At 39.7% G+C, this 26,258-nt stretch overlaps 1 protein-coding gene across 1 annotated transcript in view; it reads right to left on the reverse strand.

The window, feature by feature from the left end:
- Positions 1–26,258, reverse strand: part of INPP5F (inositol polyphosphate-5-phosphatase F) — a 44,321-nt gene that overhangs the window by 17,764 nt on the left and 299 nt on the right. Inside the window, exons 2-7 of the mRNA XM_061458609.1 lie at positions 12,211–12,291; positions 4,883–5,019; positions 4,445–4,573; positions 3,561–3,728; positions 3,154–3,210; positions 1,159–1,357 (exon numbers count right to left, since the gene is read on the reverse strand). Of these exons, the coding sequence (XP_061314593.1) occupies positions 1,159–1,357; positions 3,154–3,210; positions 3,561–3,728; positions 4,445–4,573; positions 4,883–5,019; positions 12,211–12,291 (771 nt within the window). The remainder of the gene's footprint in view (positions 1–1,158; positions 1,358–3,153; positions 3,211–3,560; positions 3,729–4,444; positions 4,574–4,882; positions 5,020–12,210; positions 12,292–26,258) is intronic.

Here is a 26,258-nt window from a genome sequence, read left to right on the forward strand (position 1 = left end):
CAAATACACAGTTTTTGCCTATCCATATCTGATTTGATCATTAAGCAGCACAGGTGTTTGCATTTTGTTTACTCAAAGGAGAGCACATCACTATTTCAGAGAGGATGCAGGTGGTAGCAAGGGATCAGGAAGGAGTAAGTAAAACGGGTTGGAGAAAGCTTCAAGACCATGGTTTGCAGCATGGAAATTCAGTTCCACAGAATTGGAACAACTATGTTCCAAGTCCTGAAGTAGCACCTGAATCTCACAGCACTAAGGATTATGGGAAAGGGTAGAAACAAGGAAGCAAAAGGAACAAAAAAAATATCTCTCTTAGGTACCTTTATAGGGTTACAAAACATCAAAGCAGTATTACAGCCTTTAACCAGCAGAGGCTTTTAGACTAAGGCATCAGACACCCTTTACTTGTGTCCCACCACCAATAGTGGTTTTTCAGTGGGAACTGAAGTTCATGCATGAAAGGGAGCTGTGGTACAAGGCAAGTGCCATGTCAGGGTCAGCTGACCAGTTTATTTTCTTTTGGGTTCTTTTGAAGTGTTAAACACCTGACCATGCAGGAAAGGAGTTGGAAATAGTGGAGAGTGGTTTTTTTTAACCTGATAGACTGAAAAGGCTTAGAGTTAACAGGACCTACTAAATTGTCTTTCTTTCTGTGCTCCTAAGGACAAGGAATAATTTGTTTGCCTTGCTACTATTAGAATAGATCAAATAAGGTGCAAGACCAAAGCATGGTTCTTATTTCACACCCTGTCCCTATGTAAATATCTCTTGAGATGTAAACACACACACAAACATGCTTTTTCAAGTCTCTACTGAGCTGCTGTCACAGCCCACAAAGGAAAACCTATGAAAATGTAACTCCCCCCCCAGCCTACTGCAAAGATGGAACTTTATCTCAGAACTGTGACCTCCAAAGATGCATTCAGTGCTCCAGAGGAGACTAGTGAAGCTCACTTAGTAACTGCTCTAAGTAACAGCTGTGTAGTGCTATATGTACTACAGCCTTTTCTTTTCCTCCTGTGAGCAGGAATGGTTGTAATGTATCCTTTGGTAACAGTTGACTCTGCTGAGCAACACAACATTCTGTCAAGTTTTATCCTTTGCATCCCTCTCCAGCACTCAGGAACAACCCCAGTACCTTGAACTATGTTTGCCTACCAGCTCTGTGCCGACTCCGGCGTGAAATAAGTGCCACCAGAAATGTTGGATGAACATCATCTACACAAGTTGATTCCTGAGGAGGAGTTTCAGGACTGCTCTTATCATCATCAGAAGATTCACTATAGTTTACTACAAGTTCTTCAATCTGCACAAATCCTTGTATGATGGGTATAATCCAGAAGTCCACTTCAGCATTCTAAAGGTTACCAAAAAAAACCATTCACATTCCTGTTGGTTCTACATTACCTATAATAATTCTGCCATTTTGCATGTTCATAAGCAGTTACTTTGCATGTTTTTCTGTTTTATGAAGTTTTTGCCATATCCTTGTCTTATTTCTGTAAGCATTTTATTTCCATTAGTCATAGGGGTTTTAAGTCAGGAGGAAGAAAGAGAAAGCAACTTAAGAGACTTTTCCTTGGAGATGGAGGAGTTTGCAGTGCAATGGTACATCTGATGTTTAAGAACATTAAAAGCTTAAGCAGTAACTTCTCATGTCAAAGACAAGGATAGGCAGTTCACATACAGCAGGAAATATAGGTAAGTTCCTACCTAGTTTCTGCTTTAAGGTTAGTTTTATAACTTCTGTGTGGGCATACAGTATATTACATTTATACAGGTAGATAAAAAAAGTGTAATGTTGTTACCCTGACTTCAGCAAAACATACTAGCAAAAGCTTTACATGGGCCAACCTAGTACCCAAACCACCTGGTTCAGGGCTCTGCATATTAGGTGCTTTGTCACCCTAAAACCTCAATTTCTCAAGCAGAATCAAGACCTGAATTCCCTCCTAGTTCAAGGTTATCCCTTTATACCTTACAGCATGAAAAATACAACTAGTTAAACTCCTGCATTACACATAACTTCTCACAAAGCATCTAGGTTTACCCTGTTCTGTCTACTATAATCACTAGAGTATATAACTTTATGGGTTAAAACTTAAACAGGGGAAGTTTAGATTGGATATAAGAAGGAAATTCTTTCCTGTTAGGGTGGTGAGGCACTGGAATGGGTTGCCCAGGGAGGTTGCGAATGCTCCATCCCTGGCAGTGTTCAAGACCAAGTTGGACGAGGCCTTGGGTGACATGGTTTAGTGTGAGGTGTCCCTGCCCATGGCAGGGGGGTTGGAACTGGATGATCTTCAGGTCCTTTCCAACCCTAACTGTTCTATGATTCTATAAAATTATTAATGAAACTTACAGGGCATAAACTAAAATGCCTTCTAATCTAAAATAATCTAAGACATGGTCTAAAGTGGCAAATACTAGTTATTAACTCAGTCCTTTATCTACAAGGTTAATTTAAAATGAAGTGAGATCATATATTGGTCTCACTTCATCAGTGACGTGAGTGAGTGAATGAGTGAGTGAGAAGAGTGGTTGTTCTGTTTCTTCATGTGCTCATTAACCAGGAAAATGCTTTACCTACTCTGAATAACTGCTCAGAATAACTTGTTCTATGCTATTGTTACATCAATCAGCTGCTCTGTTCAAGGAGGGAAAAAAGTAGTCTCCACATAGGAAGACGAAAATCTTAGCTCAAGAAAACTTTAGAGTTTCTTTTCTGGCTCCTCCTTATGAAGTTTAGCCTTGTCCAGGGATAACCCATTTCACAGAAGAATACATCTTAAGTATTCAGAAATCAGCACAGTTGTACCACACATAGAATCTTAGAATAAACCATGTTGGAAAAGACCTTTAAGATCATCAAATCCAACCATTACCCCAGGACTGCCAACACCTGCATTGCTTTATAGTACTAAAATGTTTAATTCAGCTGATGTTCATTCATTAGCAACTAAAAGGCTGCTGGAAGGCTGGCTAGGGGGAAGAAAGTAATGCCAGCTACTCAGCTTCATAAGGCACAGTCCTAATCCTGACCCATCTGCCAAGCAGGTTTGTAAGTAAACTTCCGAGAAGCCTTAAGTAAACATTTCAATTAAAAGTAAAGGTTCTCATCATACACATGCTATTGTTCGGAATAAGACTCACATCAATGGTGATGAGATCTTCGATCATGTGCTTGTTCCAAAAGAATCTGTCATCAACCTGTTTAAAACAAAACCAGCAGATTTTGCAATATTTTCAGTAAAGTTTGGCAATATCTTTGGTAAAGACACCAGTGTTATTCACTACAACTGTACACACAAGTCTAGTGTTCACTACATTTGAACATAACAGCTCAGTTCAAGACATGCTGCTGGAGGCTTTTGTTTCATTTTCTTGCACTGAAGTGGGTTCACACAGGGCAAGATCTTCAGTTGCAGTAAACTATACCTGCAGAGAATGTGACCAGTCAAGTTTGGACCACATACATTATTGAACACCACAAATCCCAAAAGAAGGGGAATAACCAAAACAAGAAGGCACCCACACACCAAACCCAAACCATAACTTACTTTTCGCCACAGTGGTAAGTTGATTTTCTCACACGTACTCTGCCTCTGCACAGAATTTGTTAGGTCATAGGTGAGGCTGTAGTAAAAGGAGTCTGAATCCATGAACATTTTGAACAATTCCTCCAATAATCTCTTCTCCAGCTTCTCTTTCTCTTTGCTTTCTTTAATCTGAAAGAAAAGCAATGGCTTTCCTTTGAAAAAAGACTCCAGCCATATTGCTAAATGCCATTTCTAGCCTTGTAGGTCAAATATTTTCCCACTGAGGAGCAGGATCTTAAAATTCCCAGCAGAGAGAAACGCAAGGGATGGCATCCTCAGAAATACCATGCTATTACTTCAGCAGTTAAGGCATTCAAAGCACTCAAACTTCTGGAGCTTACATTCAAGTAGCAGGTTTCAGTCTCAAGAGTTTAAGAAATATTGCATCTACTTGTTCTAATTTTAATAAATATTATTTGGACTTTCTAATCCAAACCATTATTGCGTTAAAAGCTTTTTGGTAAGAGTGAATGGCATTCTCTGGGGAACTGTGCACCGAATTTTGTCTCTAATTCTACATTATATGAGATGCTTATGCAGAGTGATTTTTATTGGATTAGAATCCCACTAGAACCTAATCCTGGTAAAATTTTAAAGTGCCTAAAAAATGCACTTTATTAGTAATTCTACCCAAATTCTATAATTACAAAATGAAAGATCATACAGAGCCACAGTTAAAGTATCAAAAATTTATATGGAACTTCAAGACAGAGCAGCTCCACATCCTGCAGTTTTTCACTACTTCTCTTCTTAGGTCTTTATGTTCCATTTGATCATCCACCACAACCTTGGAATTATCAACTAAGCATTTGGGAAAGAAACAAGGAAACAGTAGGAAGCTTTACCTTCTTTTTGTTTGGAGCAGACACATTTGATTTAATTTGAGTAAGAGTCTTCAGCAGAAACTTTGTGTCATCTGGGGACTGCGTAATCTTCTCCGGCTTGTTTATCCCAAAATGGTGCTTTTTACAAAGCTAAATAATGATATTGAATTAAAGCCAGTACTTACATGCACTTCAAGAAGTTCAAGGAAATTGTCATTAAAGCCCATAAAATGAGACTGTAATATCCACAATCCTAGGGCAGACACTTAGAAATACAGGGGGAACATTCAGATTTTCATCTCCAGTGTACTCAATAACATGGTATTTATAAAGCACAGAGTGCTTAATACGTCTACATATATCATGAGATAAGATGAATTTGTTTAACTATTATATCTCACATTCAAATTTCACTGAAGCAGAAGAGGAGAAGTCAGAGTTCATAGAAGACAGTCATACCTCTAATTCCAGATCCTGAGGTTCTGTTTCAGAAAGTGGAATCACTGCGATCTTTGTTATTTTGCAAACCTCATGGTCTCCTGGAAGTTTCCCAATCAGTGCTTTCTGACGAATTAAAAGTAGCCACCACGGTAAATCTGGGAATAAAAGATTAGCAAATGCTTTGATTTGTCTTGTCAGGCATTTACATGGGTTAATCTGGCAGAAGCTTCTCCCCAGTGTAAAACCCTTGCCAGGAGCCATTTAACTAGAAAATGTCAGTGAATGACGATTGACTATTGCTGTGTTGTTATGCACTGTAATAAAAATACACTAAAAATGCTTATTCAGTCTCTAATATAATAAGGAAATAAACTATTTCATAGACTTATTCACTTCAAGTAAAGTTAACACTGTTTCATCTATAGCAGTTAGGCAATCCCTAGGATGATGCATACTCCCACCAATGTCACTAATGGCAGTACAGTTTGAAAAGAATAGCTAGAACTCAACAGCTAAGACTTCCCCTTTGTACCTGCTGTTGTGTATAAAACAGCAAACAAGACAGACACAGGTAACATCTGATTACAAGATTCACGACTTAAAAAATATGGTGAGCAAACATGGACTATATGATAAAGCAGCTCGTGCACGTTTAAAGCTTCACATCATTCCTGAAGCATACACATCTAAGTGGTAGGCTTTTCAAAGGCATAAAACATGGAAAAATCTACTGGCATAAGTGTGAAAGCATATTTAAATCTGTCATAGCAGGCTTCTAAAGCCTGTATATGATCTTAAGGCCCTTTCCAACCCTGACCATTCTATGATTAATGAAGATACTCCTGACAGGTATTAGCACATACAGGTGCAATCCAAAACATCTGCGAATCTAGCTTTGACACTTTAAATAGACAGGGGAACAGAACAATTGACATTCCCACTCATTGCTGAACAGTGTCTGGACATGAGCTTCCTAGATTTTAATCCCTTGGTTAGATCAGTGGTATGCTGGGCTTTTATAAGTCAAAGTGAAAGTTCTGTTAAGAGAGATGTAAAAGGCACAGAACATCTTAGGGACACACATATACACTACTTCTCCCAGCTCAGAAGCAATCGAGTTTAACTGAAGAGGTCATATACCGGCATTACGCACTATAACGGATTTAAATATGCTTCCACACTGATGACAGTACATTGCATCATGTGTTATGCCTTTGAATATAATATACAGCCTTTGAAAAGCCTATTTAGAGTCTTTATGGCAAATACATCTGTTTTCGTTGCTCGGTACATTCTAAACAGCTCATTTTCTTCTGAGTGCTTAAGGAAAAGTCAGGCAACTTGTTCGAAGCCCCAGGCCACCCAGAATTGTTCTCTTTCTCAGAATTTCCAATGTAGTCTCAAAAGATAATTAAAGCTCTATCAAGGTTGTGACCATCTTTCCAATAACTACAGTTAAATATCCTTGACCACGTCAACCCAAATTTGACAAGATATAAGCAGCAGTTTCTTCTACCTAAAGAAAACAAGTAACCATTGTAAACAGACTACAGTACATTATGACATTCCACTCCTTTCTTTGATTCTATATTACTATTTTTAGAAAAGGGATGTGCTTATGTTGGGTACTAAGAAGCCTTTAAAAATTACAGATCCTCATAACTACAAATGCACTGTGATAAGCAGAGCCTGCCCCCCATAATGGGAGAAGGGGAAAGGTAATGAGGACATCATATTTAATATATGTGAACTCCTATAGGGAGTCCTGCACTGCTTCCTGAACACAGCATCAAGGTCTTTATCTCTCTAGGATCACAGAGACAAGTCGGGTCGGAAGGGATCTCAGGATGTCACCTTGCTCAATCAGGGTCAGCTCTCAGGGTGGACCAGGTTACTCAAAGCTGTGTCACGAGCCTAGTCTCCTAAACACTGGTCAAAGGATAACAAACAAGGGCAAGAGACTGACAGCAAATGTCATCAAGACAGGTATCCTCACTGACAGCAGATGTTAGAACAGCTTTTATATAGAGGTACAAGCAACAGGATCTGACAAACACCTACCTTTGCCTTCACCATTCCAGCTAGCAACTATGAGGATAAGGGGGAAACAAGAAAAGGGAAGCTGAGGAAAACAGGGCAGATTCTATGCAACAGTGAGAAAAGCAATGAACAGGTAAGAAAAACCTTTTAAAAAGAGGAAACTGAAAGGCTACCAAATCAACCATCAACAGATGAAGATGACTACTGCTTCACTGAAAATGAAGGTCTACCATATTGCTTTCCAATAGGCCAAATCAATACAGTCTCTGGAAACCCACAGCAATCCAAGCTTAACAGAAGGGTAGTACAACAGGGCATTCAGACAGCTATTCCTAGTCCTATCATCTCATCTGTTCCCTCCTACAGAAGGTTAGCTATGCTACTTACTCCCACGAGGAGATCACCAGTGTATGTCAACAAACTAAACAGATACTCTGTTGAGAAAGGATACCATCCAGAGCTTCAGTTAAATAATCAATATGATTTCACTGGAAAATAAAAGTATAATGTGAAGGCATTTTAAGCCAATTCACTTCAGCGAAAAATGGCAAAGAAAAAGCCTCTGGCTGCTCTTCAGTTTACCTCATATTAACAAACCCTGGTAGCAGTAAGTAAGAACAAAAGAGCTTAATACAGCCAAGTGAGTTCTTTAGCCTTTTATCCTTTTTAAAAGTGAACTCAAAGTCATCTTGGTGTACACTTCAAAACTTTATTTGTATTATAGCCAGAGCCTCAGAACACTGAAAGAAAACAGGAATTCCCCTGCGGATCAAAAGAGAGCAGTCAGGAAGTAATTATGCAGATAAAGTATGCCCTAAAGTGAAAGCTTCAACAATAGTCACAGAAGCAGCATTTTATAATTGCCAGTAATATTTAAATAATTGAACCCCTAAACAGAGTGTGTGCTTCTGCAGTTAAAAAAAAAAACAAAACACATTAATTCCATAGAATAGCTTTAAAACAAAAAAAATATTAATTATTGTCTACTCAGTGTGGGAGGTATGGGGTGTACAGCTATGTCATTCCAGAAAAGTGCACACTTTAAATCATCTCTTAACACCTGATGCTCTTTTTTAGTGTTTTATGAACTATGGCAAACAGATGACAATGAATGATTTCAAGCACTGTATCTAAAGTAAGTTATTCCCTCCCATTCCTCACTAAAACAGAAACCTAACTCCTCTTCTGCTTCAACACTGTCAGCACACCACTGCTGCTTTGCTCTAACACTTCCTAAACAATTTAGTATTTAGCTTCTCCAAATGCTGTAGCTTTTGGAGAACTACTCCAAATAGCAGCAGCTACTCCAAATGGCAGTAGCTTTTCTTAAACTGTGCTGAAGCTGACTATAAATGCTGCTTTTTGCAAGTATTTTGATTTTAGCCAAGAAATTTCATGTTATATTCTCTTATTTTTTGTTACTTGAGTAACTTAGAAATCAGTTGCATGCAAAACAGAATGTTTCAAGTTATTGACTGGATGACGTTTGAAATGGAGCAGTTACATCTCACTGAAGATATGTCAGATGCTGAACCACCACCCTTCGTTCCTATCAAGGATTAGAGGCACGCTAACAAAAAAAGCTTTCCTTTCCTAGGGATAGGGAAGGAGGAATTCCACTTCTCTTCTCTTTTCCAAGTCTACAGAACCTTGCCAGCAGCGTTTCATCTGGGTCTTAATTAACCAGCACCGGAAGAGCCCACCACATTGATACAAGTGCAGATATTAAACTGCACAGGAGAGTGCTTTGACCAAGAAACAAAAACATGTGGTGGCAATGAATGAGTTAAGTGGAAGCTGCTGGAACTGGTTAAGAAATCCAGCTTTGGTTATAGTTAGATCTACAGTATTAACTCTGGGCATATGCTAGTTATTAACTACAGTGTTTGGTCAACTTGCTAAGTAGTCTCTGATCAAAAGTGATTCAACTTCAGCCTACCATAACTATTTAGTGGATTAAAGTATCTACTTCTCAATCTAATAATGAATAATAAAAACACCTCTTTAGTTCTTTATTGGGATTTTGATGAAAAGGAGTTGAGTGGCTAAATTTGTATCTGTATGTACTGACATTCACTAAACCACAAAACAAAATATTACATAAAGGAGACACTGTTTATGTGCTTGCTTCTGCATGGGAAGATCATGCAGAGACAATCTTGACTGTCCATCTGTACCAAGAATATGTGCAATGTTCTGTTTCAGTAACATATGTCCACAACACATCCTAAAATCCTTTTCTTCCTATTCCCTTTTTTACCCCCCATTTTCTTACAAGTCATCTTGGGATGAGCCAGAAAAAGGTACGAGACCATCTACTTGCATCATGACATTCAATTAAAGTTCTGTTATTTAGCTCCCCCCACCCCTTTTTCCCTCAAAGCATTTTAATGTTTAAGAAAATACAGTATTGAGGAAGAAGCAGCTGATACATGAAGTAGATTTTCACCTCCAGTGTGGGTGTACAGTTACATCCAGATGTACAACTGACCTTCTCAAGGCAAAAAATCTTCAAAGAATTAAAAAAAGTAAGCCATGTAATATTGGCTGGCTGGTTTCTATGAGACTGCTTCTCTGCCACAGAAGCTTTCCTACAAATTCTGCTGTACTAGGCCAGCAATACAACCAGCGAGATTAAAAGTAAATTAAATCCCATCCCTACTTACAGCATTTTGGCAAGGGTAATTCAATGCAAAATTAAGGAGAGCCCAAGACCGACTATGGGACATTTCAAGGTCATTTTAGGGCTACTCCAGCATTGTTGCATTAAGCAAATCTTTCAAGAACATAAAAGGATCTATCTATGCCCAAGACATTAAAGCGCACATAGGCTTAGTGACAGCTTTATAGTGTACTGGTAGAAACTTCAGTGCTTAAAAAGGTATTGAAAGTTTCTAACATTAGTCAGTGTGGGCTAAGCATTTTAAGACATCAGTACTTCTTTCCAACAATAGCTAATAACAAGTTTCTGAGGAGGGCAAGCCCATACAGGACTCTAGTTAGCCAAAACAGCTTAAGTTTTCTGATCCTTACAATGTGGGGGCAGGAGAGAAAAAAAATCAGAGCACCAGTTCTGTCTTAGATCATCTCTGGGGGGGAAAGGAAGCATTTCACCCAGCTTCTGCAGCACAGTTCTCTTACCAGGTCCAGAGATAATGGTCCAGCAACGTTAAATATTTATACAACTTCTGCTGATAAAGTTTCCAGGGGACAAAGATTGATAGAAGAATAAGTAATGAAGACAGGTTACTGTTACAGTGTGCTAGATGATTCAGCTAGGGGATTACATGAAACTACACTTGAATCTGATCAAGTGAGAGTTCATCAGAAATAACAGGTTCCAAGAGACCTTTGACAAACAACTCAGCCCTATTGTTTTGACTGCAGCCCACTGGAGCACATACATCAACTGCTAGCAAACTTAAGGGAACAGTAGTTCTCAGAAGAAGAATAAGGATAAATAGCTGGTGACTGTTCCTTCAGACATTTCATGGTAGAAAATAAATGTCTGTTCACAGGACAGCTGCATCCCTAAATACCAGAACATCTACAACAAGGACAGTCTATGAACAGTTTGTGATCAGGTCACCTGAACAAAGCAGAGAGGAAGCAAAATGCTTCCACCAGCCTAAGCAACAACCAAATGATGAGCAACATTGATTCAGCAGCTCTATAGGACATGTGGAAAGACGACCAGGTTTATTACTTGATGATCTTAGTTTACCTGACAATAGCAAGCTGGCACCTGTTGAAATATCACAGACTGCAGGAAGTTTTAACTCATGCTTTCATAAGCAGAGGAAGCGTCTCACAGTAAGCACGCATGCAAGGATATTTGGTTGCCATAACATACTCGACCTTCCAGAATGGATTTGATAAGGTCTTTCTCTTCAAAGGCTTTTATACTGGACTCCCTAGGGAGAGGCGGGGGAAGGCCACTGTGTACCCAAGTGCTTGGGTTTTTGAAAAAAGGCTAAAAACCACGCTAAAGACAATCATTGAGTATTTTCCCACAGCAGAAATAAGTCATTGCTGGAGTTTAGCCATTATTCATCACAACCAGTACAGATAACCTGGATGGGGAGAAGAGAAAGTGGGATGGCAGAGTCTGAGCCACTTCATATTATCAGATTTGAAAAGGATGGCTGAATAGGTCTGCAGAATGAGCACAGTCAAAAACATCTGGTGAAGTTCAAAGAAGATGAAGTGATACAGCTGAAAGAGGACACGATTCTAAACTTTATGGAGAGATGGGTTCTCAACTAATACTCTCAGAAACGAGACAGTAACTATGCAGCCAAGCATTTCCCAGAACTAGATCTGTCACAAGCTCATGCAGTGGTGTACCAGTCCCTGGTTTTTTCCTCCCCTAATGCTAATATGCCACTGCCATCTTGACTAATCTGTTTCTATTCAACAGATGAAACATCTGATCCATTTCAGCACTTAATCCATCCTGCTAGCCTGGAACACACTTGAAACTTTACCTGTATTGATCATATTGCCGGGCACTACTTTAAATGCAGGGTCTAAGCATTCACAAAAAGAACAAGCACACAGTAAGTCAAGCAGTTTATGGCCGACTTTCCTACCTGTCAGTAAATAGATATCCAGAGCTCTGCTGGCAAAAGAATCTTTCTAGACAAAGCTGGCATATATCAAAATAAATATTTGCTATGGCTACAGGACTTTGCAGCCGACTAAAGCTAAAGGAGCACTGACCTTATTTCACAGGAAACAGTTACTTGAATCAGTTAACATTAAATCACAATACATTCTATTTCTCTTTCACCTCATAGCTATGTCCTACATCTAACTACAAATAAATTCAAGTGCTCCTTTTCCTTTCAAATCGTCACCTACCAAGGGAGTAATTGTTCTTGCGGTTTCCATACAGCATTGAGAATTCACGATTTATAGCTCTGTAAAAACTTCCATCATTAGTTTTTGCACTGTACCACATTAAAACAACAACAATCCACTTGAAAGGATTATTCAAAAAGGTGCAAGAGTTTTACACCTCTCACATGTCTCAAACACAAATTTCTACTCTATGAATGCAGCTCTCCATTTTTACAAGGCAGCGACAAACCGAAACACACACACTGGAAAGCAGAGGGGATTTGTATCTGCAGCTATTATATATTCACTTGGATATGGTTGGGGAATACTCCTCCATTGCAAAGATCACTACGTAATTGTATTTGAACTACACAGTGTTATTTGTAGTATCACCGACCTCAAAACAAAGTATATTAGCACTGTAAGGAAAACACGCAATAAAAAACCCAGCATTAACCACCTACCTGTATGGAGCTGAACTTTACCAATGACTCCCTCTACCAAGCCCAGGCAAATGGGATTCCAAGCCAGAAGAAGATCAGTGGCTGCAAAAAAGAACAAAGCACCCGGTTTTCTAAAGTAAACAGGACAGATAACCCAGTGATGGGCATTCTCTCTACTTTACCTACCTTAGAGGGTAGAAAAACACCAGTATTCTTGCAATAAGATGCATCTCCTGTTCAATGGTAGCTTATTAACAAATAGCTATGACCAAATGACTAAGTTCCTAACTAATTTATTAAGTACTAAGTACTAATTTAAAGCCCTGCCCCAGATATTTCAGCAAAAATACATGTGATTGTACTGGCCACAGGAATTCAGTTTAATGGAGGCTCAATTCTTCTAACAACCATTAGAATTTGTAGCTTAACTGAAATTTTACATGGCTATAGTGAAATTGAATACAGGTCATTAAGTTGGTAATGTAGCTTCAAAAACCTAGCAGCTGTTAACCTTCAGCCCCAGCTCTCTCCCGTACCTATCCCATTACTATTAGTTTCACGCTGTCTTTCTGTATACATGCGTACACACACATACTTCCTCTTCTGTTAAAACACTCTCAACAACTACATGGGATACCAAAGTACACAAAGTTGAGTTTTAGGTTTCTGGTTCTCCTACTGTTAAGAAATTTCAGCGAACCACATAAGGAGAAGAGAAAGCAGGAAGGCAGCACTATCAACTGTCTAATATGTGAAGCCTACTCCTCTTAACATGCACTCAAGCCATCATTTGATTCAAGTCAGTAAGGCAGTATAAACATGAAGAGTGAGTATCCTGTGGTCTCACAGACACACACTGTTGATACTCAGCAAGAGTTTCTAACAGTGTAGTACTACCTGTTCAAGACTATGCAAAAGAACACATTTTGTATAGCAAATCTTTAAAGCGAAGCCAAATCCTCAGAAACAATTAACATCTGCATAGGAGAGAACAAACTCACAAAGGCAAAGGAGAAGAGAGGGTTTTTCTACACCAAGAAGGACAAGCAGCTTGTTATTATCTACCAAAACTACCTGTTCCTAGGCGGAAGAGTTTCTCCAGTTTAACTTCCAGGCACAGGGTACATAGACGAACGTTTGAAAGAACAAACTCACACGACATCTTCAGACACAGAAGGGTACAAATCATCACCTGCACATGCTTTATTTACAAGACCTCAGCTTCTTCTTGGAAGCCCAAGATCCACGAGTGACACCTGATAGTCTGATAATTTTTACGTACTTGTTCTCAAACACTGTATCCTCCATGAAACATTTGTAATTAAGACTTTGGTATTCCCAGAACATACATTTACTCCTAGCTTTCAGCATTAGGCATTTAAACCAGACTCAGTTAATTTCAGCACTAAATACAAGCAATTAGATAAGATACAGTAGAAATGGTTGAAGTCAAGGTAGATCTAAATTGCACTGCTTTAAATGGGATACACCACATGTGTTTGTATATAGACAAGAAAGAACTAAGAGCACATGGGAACAGAATTCAAAGCAATGTTTTCAGGAGGCAGTACAGAGCTACAATTCATGTGTGTAATCATGCTGTACTATTTAATGGACTGTATCTGCACAGAAAATCCTGGTTCTTCTCATTTCACTGTAAGAGTGCTACAGACAGTTACTTGGTCTGTAAAGAGCCCAGTATGAATCATGCCATAATGAAATGAAGTTCATAAGGAGACTAACACAGATAGATGCGCACCAGGAAACAAGTATCTATGACAGTGGGAACAGTTTAACCAATCCTCAAACCTTGCTGAAGTACCCAAACTCATTTTGTATCAGTATGACAGAGACTTGTGCTCATATAAAACAAGTTTAGGACAGCTTGAGCTCAGAGTTTCAGTCCGGATAACATGCTGAATGGGAAATCTGCACTATCAAACTTACAGGGAAGAGGGACAAACCAGTTTTCCTCAGTCAAATCTACCACCTTCTTTCCCAGTTCATCCACACAATCCCAGAATCTTGTGTTCCTCCCTGGTTCTAAAGCTGTACTGTCTCAGACTTCATCTGCTTTTTGCCGTCTTTGCAATTGATTTCTACATTCATATTCCATTGCGAGAGCTAGAAACCAGCTAGATATATCAAGCAACCAAAAAAGCTAAGCACAGGAGGAATTTAAAGAACCAAACCACTGAAGGTTCACCATTGCTAGTACAAACCCAGCAATCTAGAATACCACTGAAGTATTTTTAAACCACTGATTTCCTGCTATGATAAGAGATATTAGCAGGAAAGCTCTGCACAGTAAGTGAAGCTTTCTTCTAGGAGCTTACAAGTGATAATAAGAAAACAAGACTTTGTTTTAATTACAGATATAAGGAAATGATAGTTTCAACTTGCCTGCAAAAGGACACAAGGAAACTGGTATCAGGGACTGTAGAGCAAGAGGGTCTTACACTGTTGTTCTATTAGTTTTGTGGGTTACTCTGACATACGTAGCCCTAGACATAAGCATATAGAACACCCACAGGAATACATCTCCCTAGTAGTAAAAAGGCACAATGAGAACTGGCTCTGAACTTCGATTCCTGTGTTCACTTAAAGTACAAGTGAGCTTTGGGAAAAAACTGCATTTGGAGTTAAATGCACTTTGCACTTGGAGAGTTTAAGGACAGCAGCTATAGATCCACCAGCTGGGCAGCACTGGATTTCTTTGGTGACAGCATCATACTTTCTGTCCTGTGACAACACTGAGGCAAGCAAGTTGTTTTAACTAAATATAACACATCTGGTTACAGCTCTATTTCCTGTGTGAAAGCCTTATCTCAACTCGGAGACAACCCCCAGCCACGCTGAATATACATCACTACAGTACATACTGATGAACCTCTTGCTCTTCAAGAGTATACTCTGGAAATGGAAGATGGATGAACCAAGTTAAAAGGTTTACCATCATTCATGCATCCACCCCCAAAGATGGGCTTTCGTGTTGAGCACAGTCCTAGTTACTCTGGTTTCACAGAAGCTGTCTCCATCTCTTGTCTAACCCTGTAAAGTTGTTCAAGCCTGTTCACTTGCAGTCATTTAGTCTGTCCGGCAATTCAGGCAGCAGCATCTTCAGCCACCATCTGTATCTTCAAAAATTATAGCCAATTAATCTTTGCTTAAGTCACAATGTTAAATATAGAGAAATCCAAAAAAGCTAACCGCAAGCCTGAAGATTAGTTTTTGACTGCAAAATACAGCAGAATTTAAGAGGCAGCATAAGTTGGTAGACAGTGAGACATGTTACAAAAGGTATTTAGGTCTTTTTAAAGCCAATGGGGAAAGCAACTATATAAGACAAACCTGAAAATCTCAGTTGATAGTTTTTGGATAGCATATATAAGAGACCTGGCCACACTTCTGACTGCTGAATTCTGAAACAACACTTGTCAAATTTGATTTTTCTAATATAAATGCTTTTATCGATAAGAATTAACTAGCACAAGGTTCTATCAAAGGAAACACTGGCCTTTACACACAAAACAGACTGAATGCTTTGAGATACTAAGTACAGCTTTATCAATACAGTTATTCTCCCTTCCCCACACAAACCTACCTTCCTATAGATGTCATACTAGTCACCTAGTGATCCCTCAAAACTCAGCCAACCAGGAATAAAGACTTCTCAACCTGAAACTGCAACACAGTGTTGCTGAAACAGATTTCTTGCAGCATTGTGCTGGTGATAATGACCACTGTCAAAATAGTCAAAAGCAGAAAGAGTCACTACAAGCAGTGAGCTGAGGAAGCATCTTCCTTGACATGGGGAGTTCTCTGATGTCCTCAGTATGTTTTAATTTGAGAGAACTGCCAGAATCTGACATGTCTTAAACATGCCCTTAATTTTGAGGTATGTACTTGCTTACCAAGTTGCCATCGTGACATTCAAAATTGTTCATTCTTTCCTTTATTCCAGTAACTAAATTCAAGCTATTGAAATAAGCATTGTCTCTTTCTGCCAATTCCTGTTAGAGATTAACGATCACTGATGATACATTTACCAGTCACAGTGATTGAATCAGTATTGTGGCTGCAGCACAATAGAACTTCCGTCATCAATTCAGAACAAAACCAGCTTTGATGTGATTACTTCCACCACCACCCCTCAGAGCTTACCAGCAGTGATGCAGGGCCATGCAATGCCCAATACAGTTTCTTTAATTCTCTGTGTTTACACAAATGTAACCCTGAAAAAGCAGATTCAGAAGCAGGTTGGAAGAGCATCAAAAGCCAAAAGTACTTTCTAGTTCTTTCTCCAGTCTGCCACCAGCAGAACTGATCCTAGGTCAGGCATGAATTCTGATAAGTAAACAAGCTTCTGCTTTGGGATCAGCCACTTGCTCTGCACTGAATGACTACGCAAGCCTGACGGGTTTAAGGAGGCAGGCTGTTGGGGAAAAGGCAGGAAGAATAAAAGGTTTCATTTGTAATCACTTGAATCCAGCCCTTACTAGCAAACCACTGCCTGGTTCCATTTGTCAGATAGCTTTAACTATTTATCTTCCAATGGTGCTATAGCTCAGGGAGTATACTCTTTTTACCTTCCTCAAATGTTGTAGGCTTTCAGGAATGCACCTTGGTTAGGAAGTGTTTCCTGTCAGTGCACTTGGTACAAAAACACACAAACCATCACAGAGCTTCAAGCTCAGTTTATATGTGAGTGTATAAACACAGACATGTATTTCTCAGGAATTCTTTCCATAGCTTTGACAGAGCAGTAACTCTCACAGCATTCAACACAGAGACATTTATACACAAAAAGTAAATCTGAGTAACTCACTGTAAATAACCAAAGTAAATCTTTCAGCTCTGCTAACATAACTTTTAACACCTGAAGCATTAACTTCAGGGGGGAGAAAAAGCTCAGCTTCAATACTATTTTTAGATAGAGTGGTTTTTCTATAACTGTGTCTGCTTTAGACCAGAGACAACTTATTATTAGCACTATGTGACCCCTATGACCTCTCATGGCTTTTCAACAGAAAGCTTGCTTCCAAGTTCCAGTTCATCTTTGAACTGTGTTCTGAATTATTAGCCAGGATTAAGAGATTATCTATTAACTGGGAAGACTTAAGCGTATAAACTTGAACTTCTTTCTCTAGTAGGAAATAAAGTACTACTTATCCAAATGAAACTTGGCTAATTGAGTTTTCCTTTCGGCACAGATTTCCAAGGTTATATTAGCTGCTATAATTACAGAAAGATGGAGGAGTATGAAGACATTTAGTATTACAAGCTCTTGTCATGAAGTGTCCACGTGCTTGGATATTCTCCCCCAAACTTTAAACAAGTTATCCCTTCGGCTAATCACCTGTTTGAATTACCTTTGTCACTTACACAGCTTGCAGTGTGTTACAGCCTTGAGAGCCCTCAATCACTTCGAATTTAAATGCTTTGCTTTACTAGACATGTAAACAACACTGCTCTCCATTCTGCCTGCATCCTCACAACTTTAAGCAGCCTCCAGCTAGGCTACACTAGGAGGATTTCAAAACGTCCCAGTTAGTCTCCTCATTGCTACTATATCCTACAGCCTTGCTAGAAAGCCTGCTTATCCTCCCATCTCCAGCATGGTAATGCAATGCAAGTTTCTTACAGAGTGCCTGTCTCTCCTGTCAGAAGCACAGCACCCTACAAAGTACACATCCACCCACTTGTATCTAAGAAAATGAAACGGCAATTTAGTTTCTTTGGACACTTTGCTTCAGTATCTCCAAGTTCAACTAGATGAACAGGAGCAGTTCAAATACAATTCAAGCAACAGATTTGAAGCAGTGGAGCTGGGAGTATACAACACAAGTTTGTATTATTCCTGCAAAAGCAGGATGCAAGTCCCAGAGAAAGTCCCTAAGAAAAGTGAATCCTTACCATTCATTCTGATGAAGAACACTTCTTTGTACTCTGTTGCAGTCATAAAATCCCGAGTCACCAGGCACTGCTCGGGAAACTTAAAAACATACGGAGAACGTTCAGAGAGCTCTGAACACTTGGAGAGTCTGGAGAGCTTCCAGTATTACAAGTAATTGCACAGGCAACTCCTGTACTAGAAGTGGTAGCAGACTCTGTCAGCAGCTGTTACCAGGTGAAACATCTCTCCAAATGGGATTTGACCTTCTACATCAGCGGTCGCCAAACTTTCTTGGCACGTACCACCACATCAGTAAAAATCAGTTTAACATGCATCCCAAATATACATATATTTATCTATAAATCATAGAATGGTTTGGGTTGGAAGGGACCTTAAAGCTCATCCAGTTCCAATCCCTCTGCCACATGGGACATCTTCCACAGGACCAGGTTGCTAAGTAATATACAAGTTCTACTGCACTAATATTAAATACATAACAAATACACAGAAATACAAGTTTTAAATGGATGAAATAAAGAAAAAATAACACTAAAATTATTTTATTAATGCTACAAAATATTTCTTCCCACACCTCAATGCATTGCCTTGTGCACTCTTTTAAGTGTGTGCACCCCACTTTGGAGGCAAAAGGTGTGCCAAACTGTGTGCAGCAAGCTGTTAAGATGGGTTTCAACCACTTGAAATTGGAATCACCTCCTCAACCCATTCAGGTAAGTGCCCAGCAGTGACTCTCTTAAAATGCAGATAGGCACTAAGCCACTGAAGTTCAGTGGTTTTGGCTTTTTTTTTTACTGTAGGATTTCCTTTTGTTCTTCTCCACTGCTGAACTTTGCTAGTAAACATAACCTCTATCACTTCTGACAAAGGAAATAATATCTTTCATCCTTCCCAAAGTAACAAGAGCTTAATAATGTTATTACAGACCAACACCACCCCTATCTTCAGCTGGTATTTCAACAAAGCTCAACTTGTTTGTTGGTAAGGATACCTTCAAGCCAGGAAAGCAGCAGGTTGTCTGCATTTTTAATCCTATTTACTTTCTAAGAAGGAAACTCTCAGAAAGGCAGGAGGAAGATTTACCTACTTCTAAAACCAACAAACACTACATTCGGTCCTTCTGCAGACATGCTGTTCAAAAACATTTACTCAACAGTTTCACCTATACTAAAAAGGTTTGAATATAAACACTAATTGAGCAGAAGGATTTCTTGATTATGAAAAATAACCTCCTTTACTTATCACTGAAGTGATCTATGTTAACACTTCTTAAGAGCCATGAGAGCAATACTGGTACAAGCTGTGGTAAGCCAAGTCCAACCAAGGTGAGGTTTTCCCTCACTGTCACCTTTCCTTCTCACTCCATAATTAACTTTCCTGACTACACAACCAATCCAGCTCAAAGTAGATAAAGAATTATGGCTTGGGAACAACCATTTCATACACTGAATAAGGGAGTTATACTCAAGAACTTGGCACATGTGTTTCAGGAACAGAGAACAAACCATTTCATGCCACAGGCACCACATGCTTGCTTCCTTCCTTCCCTCCCTCTGGGGAACAAACTGACTATCTAATCAAATGACAACAAGCAATGTACCATAAATATGTCAGGATAGGGAAAAACATTTAAGCATCAGCCATGTGTTGCTGTTTTTCCTAAACAGACAGCAAAGAAACAAACTGAAAGTTAACAATTAATGATAGAGCATCACATCTGCCATGTACGTTTTGCAACCAGCTCTCAGGCAAGGCCATATACTTTTAAATTCGGCTCAGAACTCTGTTTCGCACAACCCTGGCATCTTTTATGCAATTTACTTCAGCATCTCAGTATGATCTTACCTACTATCCTTTGTAAATTATTAGCAATAAAGACTTCATTACCCAAAACAGAGCATAGGTTTTTGAGCTCTAAGTATGTTCAAGTACCCTGTTTGCAGGTTTCCAAAGACACAATAAACACTGTTCCATGGCTTCTATTCAGGTAAGGGTTTTCCTTTTAAAGAAGAAATCTAAGTGTTCAAGTGGAATTCCATTCATTTTGGTTCAGCTTTTCAGGAAAAGAAATCCTCTTCCAGTTCTCACTGGGGAGAAATCAGATGTTTGGAACAAGAACACGCAACCGATCACTGAGCATTAATACTCCTGTTTGCTAAAGCAGAACTTTCAGAAGGAACAGGGGTCGTACTGTTTCCAAATTCCTCCCCTAGAAGTCTGTCCAACAATTTCTTCTCCCCTTGATACTCAGCTCCTGTGACTTTGTTTCCTATGAAGACATGCGAAATGATTTTAACGAATAAGGATATAACTAGATCAGCTGATAGATCCAATGACCATCAGCTGGAAGCGTTAGCTCCACCGACAGGGATAAAAGCACCTCACAAAAGGTTTAAACAGATGGAAGGAGAAGAAAAACCTGCACATACCCATAAGCACACCACTTCCCAGTGGACTCTGTTTTCATATTCTACCTTACAACAAATGTTATTTCCTGGTTAAAATTCTTACAAAGGATTCCTGCAAGAGTGATATGGCTAATTCACAACTGAAAATAAACTGGGAAAAGTTCTGTTCTTGCTGTTTAAGTCAAGAGTTAAATCATACAGATCAAGTTAAATTGCCACAGCAGGGCAGTGGGTTTTCAAGACTGACAGATTTGGTTTTGAAAGTTTCTCAATTGGAATAACCATATCCAAATTGGATATCCAATTATATATATAATATATAGAGAATCATAGAATAGTTAGGGTTGGAAAGGACCTTAAGATCATCAAGTTCCAACCCCCCTGCCATGGGCAGGGACACCTCACACTAAGCCATATCACCCAAGGCCTTGTCCAACCTGGTCTTGAACACCGCCAGGGATGGAGCATTCACAACCTCCCTGGGCAAAGGGACATAACCATATCCAACTAGAATAACAAATCCAGAACACTCAATGAACAGAGCTACTTTTTAAATCACAAGTTTATAGCAAGTTTAACACTTGAGAAGCAAATTTTGAGTTACCAAGTTTGTACCTTATTCTCTAAAAACCTCCATGTGTATTAAAAATTCCTATTCTTTATAACATTAAGCATGAAACCTCTAAACAGTGTCAAAAAAAAGGTTTTGCCCATAGTCTCAAATCTTCTAGACATTTGAAGAGAAAAAAGTAGAGTCTGCCAAACTCTGGGCCTCAAGTCTCAATAGACAGCTCTAACAGGAAGAGTTTCTGAAATACATATAATTGAATATGTAATTAAGCTATATTTGAGACCTGTTTGATATTGCACTGAAGGATTTGCTTCTAAAAGAAAATTCTAACCCACCATCTGAGAAGCCTCATAGTTCGAGGGAACTATTTGGTGGAAGTTATTGCAGAGTCCCTGAAGAAGCTACAGCATTAACTATTCTTTCTGGGGCATAACTTCAGCAACGTAAGAGCTCTCCTGTATGCTGAACAGTATCAATTAAACACCATTAAACAAAACACATTCCAATCTACAGCAGTTGTTTTGAAAGAACATAAGCGGCATATCAAATAAATGGTCCCCTTTTACTGCAGTTCAAAATGTTAAGTCACTTAAAGTTTTACTGTTTCCTTACACATACAGCTGAAATATCACCCACACTGCTAAACTGTGAAAGAACCTAATCAGTGTTCACAGATTGAAAAACCACAAGCCTTTGATACAGACCTTCTTAATTGAAAATATTTTAGTTGTAGTTAGTCTGTAATTTCCTATTCACCATTTAGCTCATATTAAGCCATGAGATCAAAGATGAGCCCAACCTCTGCTAAAATATGAGCACAAAAATCCACCTGAATTACAGATTTATTTTAATTGTGGTAAATATGTTTGAAAATCCTACCTCACAGTCAGAAACAAGGAAAAAAAATGGACTACTGTACATAATATTCAATCAGATGAAGGATTCACAGCAGCCCACCCCTCTACCCTAGTCCTTTCTATTCTCTTTTGCAAGAAGGAGCAAGCAGCAACAGGGAACTAAATGCTGAAGATTTTTTTAAGCATACATTCTTGCTGGGTTGCAGCTAATACAGATCAGATCTAACATCTGGTTTGTCACATACGCCACAGATACGTTGTGCTGACAACTGAGAAAGGGTACAGAAAAGAAGGAACAGAATGAGCCAGCAAGGGGGAGAAACAGTTCAGTAACCACTGCAGCTAAAGAAGTGTCAAAAACCAGCTTGAGGTTCCTTAACAAGTAACTTGGAATATGGATTTATTCCTAAAGCTACAACTACCTCCTCTGGAATTCATTTTCCAGAACAGACAGGCAGTTCTTAAGACATAGTACAGAAGTTCAGGAAGCCAGTTTTGTATGAAACACTTAATTCAGTAGCACGAGTTCACACTCGGGCCAGCATCAGGACGATTCTGTAGGCTTACACCTACCAATCCATCTACAGGTACCTGTGGCATTATTCGTTACACCGTTCATTACACCAAGGCCTTCACTTGTGCATGTACAGGCATTAGACTTCAAACAAAGGTACCACTCTTCTCCAGCCTACAATGACGAACAGCAGCTCAGGAATTCTGACAAGCAATTCCGACATGACTCCTGCAATGTCTCTGAGGAGTAAGGCAAGCACACATAACACACTAGATGGCCTCATGATTTGTGATTCAGGGAAGATTTCACACTATCAGACTAAGACACCTAACCTGAAATCTGTCCTCCAATACTCTGACATACTGTTTGGTGACATGCCCCTCACTAAAAGCAAAACATTTAAGAGGCATTGCTTCAGCTGCTGATTCACAACAGATGAAAGTCAGTGCTGTAACACTAATTTCCTAAGGCATTTAGAACAAACATGCTCATTTGCCTCTAGTTACAGCTCCAGAAGTAGGACACACCTTAACAGCACCTTACTCTTGCAGGCAGAGGTGATGGAGTCTTGGAGCATAAGTGCACAAAAGTTGTGTTAGGATGATTCCAAACCACATATCACTCAAAATACCTTGGAGGCTTTTTCCTGCAGGGTGGTGGGAAGCAGCATAAGAACTAGTAATAGTTTTAGTAACAACTCCAAAACTTACGGAGTCTGGCATTACTGCCCAGGGTATTATCAAGGCCAACATGATTATAATAGTGTTCACCCCATAAAACAGTCCCATTCCTTTTTCTGCTGATAAGGAGACAGCAAGAATTCAGTGTCTTCAAGACTTTCACTCTTTTCTATATGTGTATACACATGTCTATAAATACATAATTTATACCAACAACATCAATAAAACAATGTTTGTAAACTGCATAGAACTACCAGTCAGGAGCAGTCAAACAGAGCATGAACAGAGTAAACCAAGAGTGAAATCCCGATCAAGAGCTGATGTAAGGTGTTTAAAGCATGGTTGAACAGCACATGTTTTTCCATAACACTGATGAAAGTACACTGTAGACTGCTAAATTCCTCACCAAATCTATGATGCCAAAGTGATTCATAGATTTCCTGCAGGTGACTCATTAGTGCTTTCACTTCAGAGGGGAAAAAAACACCAGAAACATCTTGTAAACATAGGCAGAAATCCTTCAAACCAGGGCCAACCTCAGATTTTGCTTTTAGCAAATATTTACCAAGGGTTTTTTGCCTTTCTAAATTCAAGCTGTTCTCTCCATGATTCAAAGAGGTCAGAAATACAGCTTTCAAAAATCAGCACATTTCTGAACATGCCTTTGCAGTTCAGGGAGCAGAGTTTCATGAGGCTTAGCATCAGCCCTTTAGATTCAGACCTATCACAGAAAGCAGTACTCTGCAAGGTTTGCCAGCGTTATCTATTTCAATCTGTGAATGTATAAAGATCACTTCAGAGCAACCTCTGCGGGACAGAATAAAACCAAGGCCTCCAAAGCTGAGCAAAGACACACAGTTAAATTACAGCCTTTTGACAGACTATTAAACATGTCAATGAACACAAGTTATGATTTTAGGATTTTTAACGCGGCAGTGACTCATCACACAATAATCCAGTTACTCACTTCCGGTCAGTGGCCTTGATTAATGAAATTAACCTGTAATAAAATTGTAAACTTGAGGATATCCAGCTTTGTCTTCATACATGCAAGAGCTACTGAGCCAAGAAAGACTTCTTGTCAGAGAACCATTTCCGTCTTGGGCTTGCTTTCAACACTTTAAGGTATTTCATTTCACAGCCCTAGAGCCCACTTCCATGAAGATGATCCACAGGCATCGTTGGAAAAAGAAGACTACAAACACACTGAAACAGGAAAGGGTGACTAATGTCAAGAGTTTCAAGCAGACTAAGCTACTTTGATATCATGTTACCTTTCATTCATCTGTAGGTCAGGGATCACATGTATACTGGCTGAAAACCTAAAGGAAAGCTAAGGACAGAATGCTGCTGAGCAGCAGAGGCATTACTGGGCACTGGCAAAGCCTCCATGAGGTTCATGGACTTTGAGAACACAAAAATGTATTAAAAAAAAACACAGCAATGGCTGCATGAAACAAGTGATTTTGGTTTTGTGATTCTGATAAAATGTTAAAAATTGATAAAAAAATAAAATTTCGTGATTTTCCATTATTTTGATAAAAGTATCAAAAAATTGATACTTTTAAAATTAAAGCTTTCAAACACTGATGGCCATAACTACAGTTCACTGTTTTGTGCTTTCATTAGCCTGGGTCAAGCAAGAGCTTTTATGCTTTTGCAGATGGCTATAACTTACAAATCTAAACCTGGAGGCTTCCCCACACACACATACACAAAACTACACATTTTGTTGACTAGCAGTATTGTTTGCTAGGTTAACATCAAGTATTCTGTAAGGTGATGTATAAGCCAAAGGATTACTGGACTTTCAACTGTAAGTGAAACTGCTGGACAAGAATAAGTCACATTAACTTGAGGCAGACTGTAATTTTATCTAAGAGATGCAAAACACTTGCACTGACAAGACATGACCCAAGTATAAAACCATAACACAAGGCAGACCAGTCTGAAAAACAGCTCTTTGGATAAACACAGATAACAATGGTATTTGATGTTTATGTATAAAGTTTTTCCAGCCTTTTATGAAAGGGATCATGAAGCGTGCTCTGCTCAGATAGCCAACCTGGTCATATGCATGCTGAACTGGCTCTATCAGCGTAAATGGATCCCAAATTTAGAAGGCTTTTTGTTTGGTGAAACATCCAGCTATTTAGAGTACTTTTAAGTTCTAAGCAGGTACACTGTAGTCCTTTACATCTAAGGTACATCTATTTGTCAAAGCAAGCTGATTTCACTGGCGCAGGTTGCCCAGAGAAGCTGTGGCTGCCCCATCCCTGGCAGTGTTCAAGGCCAGGTTGGACACAGGGGCTTGGAGCAAGCTGCTCTAGTGGAAGGTGTCCCTGCCCATGGCAAGGGTTGGAACTGGATGAGCTTTAAGCTCCCTTCCAACACAAACCAGTCTGGGATTCGATGATTCTAAGGATGGTATTTCATTTTATAGACACTTTTACTGACTCACCTCCAGGATAGGGTATCACCATTACCATTGTTTCAAGATTTCTGTAAAGCAACCCTATGCAAACATTTTTGTTAACACAAATCCACAGTGTTTGATCCCACTTCCTTCTCTTCAGCCTGATACAGATACACTTAACCCCCTCTGTAACCATCACTTACACTAATGAAATCTGAGAGCAATTTAGAAGTGTAGAGCCCTGCTCAACCTCTCCTCAAAGAGGAGACACGGGGACACATTTGCCCCAAGACGCAATCACCGTTTGCCGGGAACAGTGGCCAGCATCCCTTACGTAAGGCTGACACCAGCACAAGATGGCCCTTCTGGTTTGGTGATGTTCCCCTCAGAGTGCCCAGATCCATTTCCAATATCAGGAACCACCCAGGCTCCCCACGGAGGGGGGGGTGGCAGACGCAGCCCTACTTGATTTTACACAGAAACAAGCACATGGTACAATAAAACCCCAGTTCCTCATTGGAATTCCACGCGGGGCCAAGACACGCGTGACCTCCCGCCCCGCGGGCACGGCTGCGGGCAGCGCGGGGCCAGCAGCAGCCTGGGCTCACCCTCCGCGGGGCGGGCGATGGGGCAGAGGCGGTTCCCGAGCCCGCGGGAGGCTGAGCCCCACCGGACCCACCAGCGGCACCACTACAGAGCCCCGCCACTC

Source organism: Pezoporus flaviventris, unplaced genomic scaffold (genome assembly GCF_033815535.1).
Source record: "Pezoporus flaviventris isolate CSIRO_AGI_PZ_B2104156 unplaced genomic scaffold, CSIRO_AGI_Pfla_v1 ptg000029l, whole genome shotgun sequence".
Taxonomy (NCBI): domain Eukaryota; kingdom Metazoa; phylum Chordata; class Aves; order Psittaciformes; family Psittacidae; genus Pezoporus; species Pezoporus flaviventris.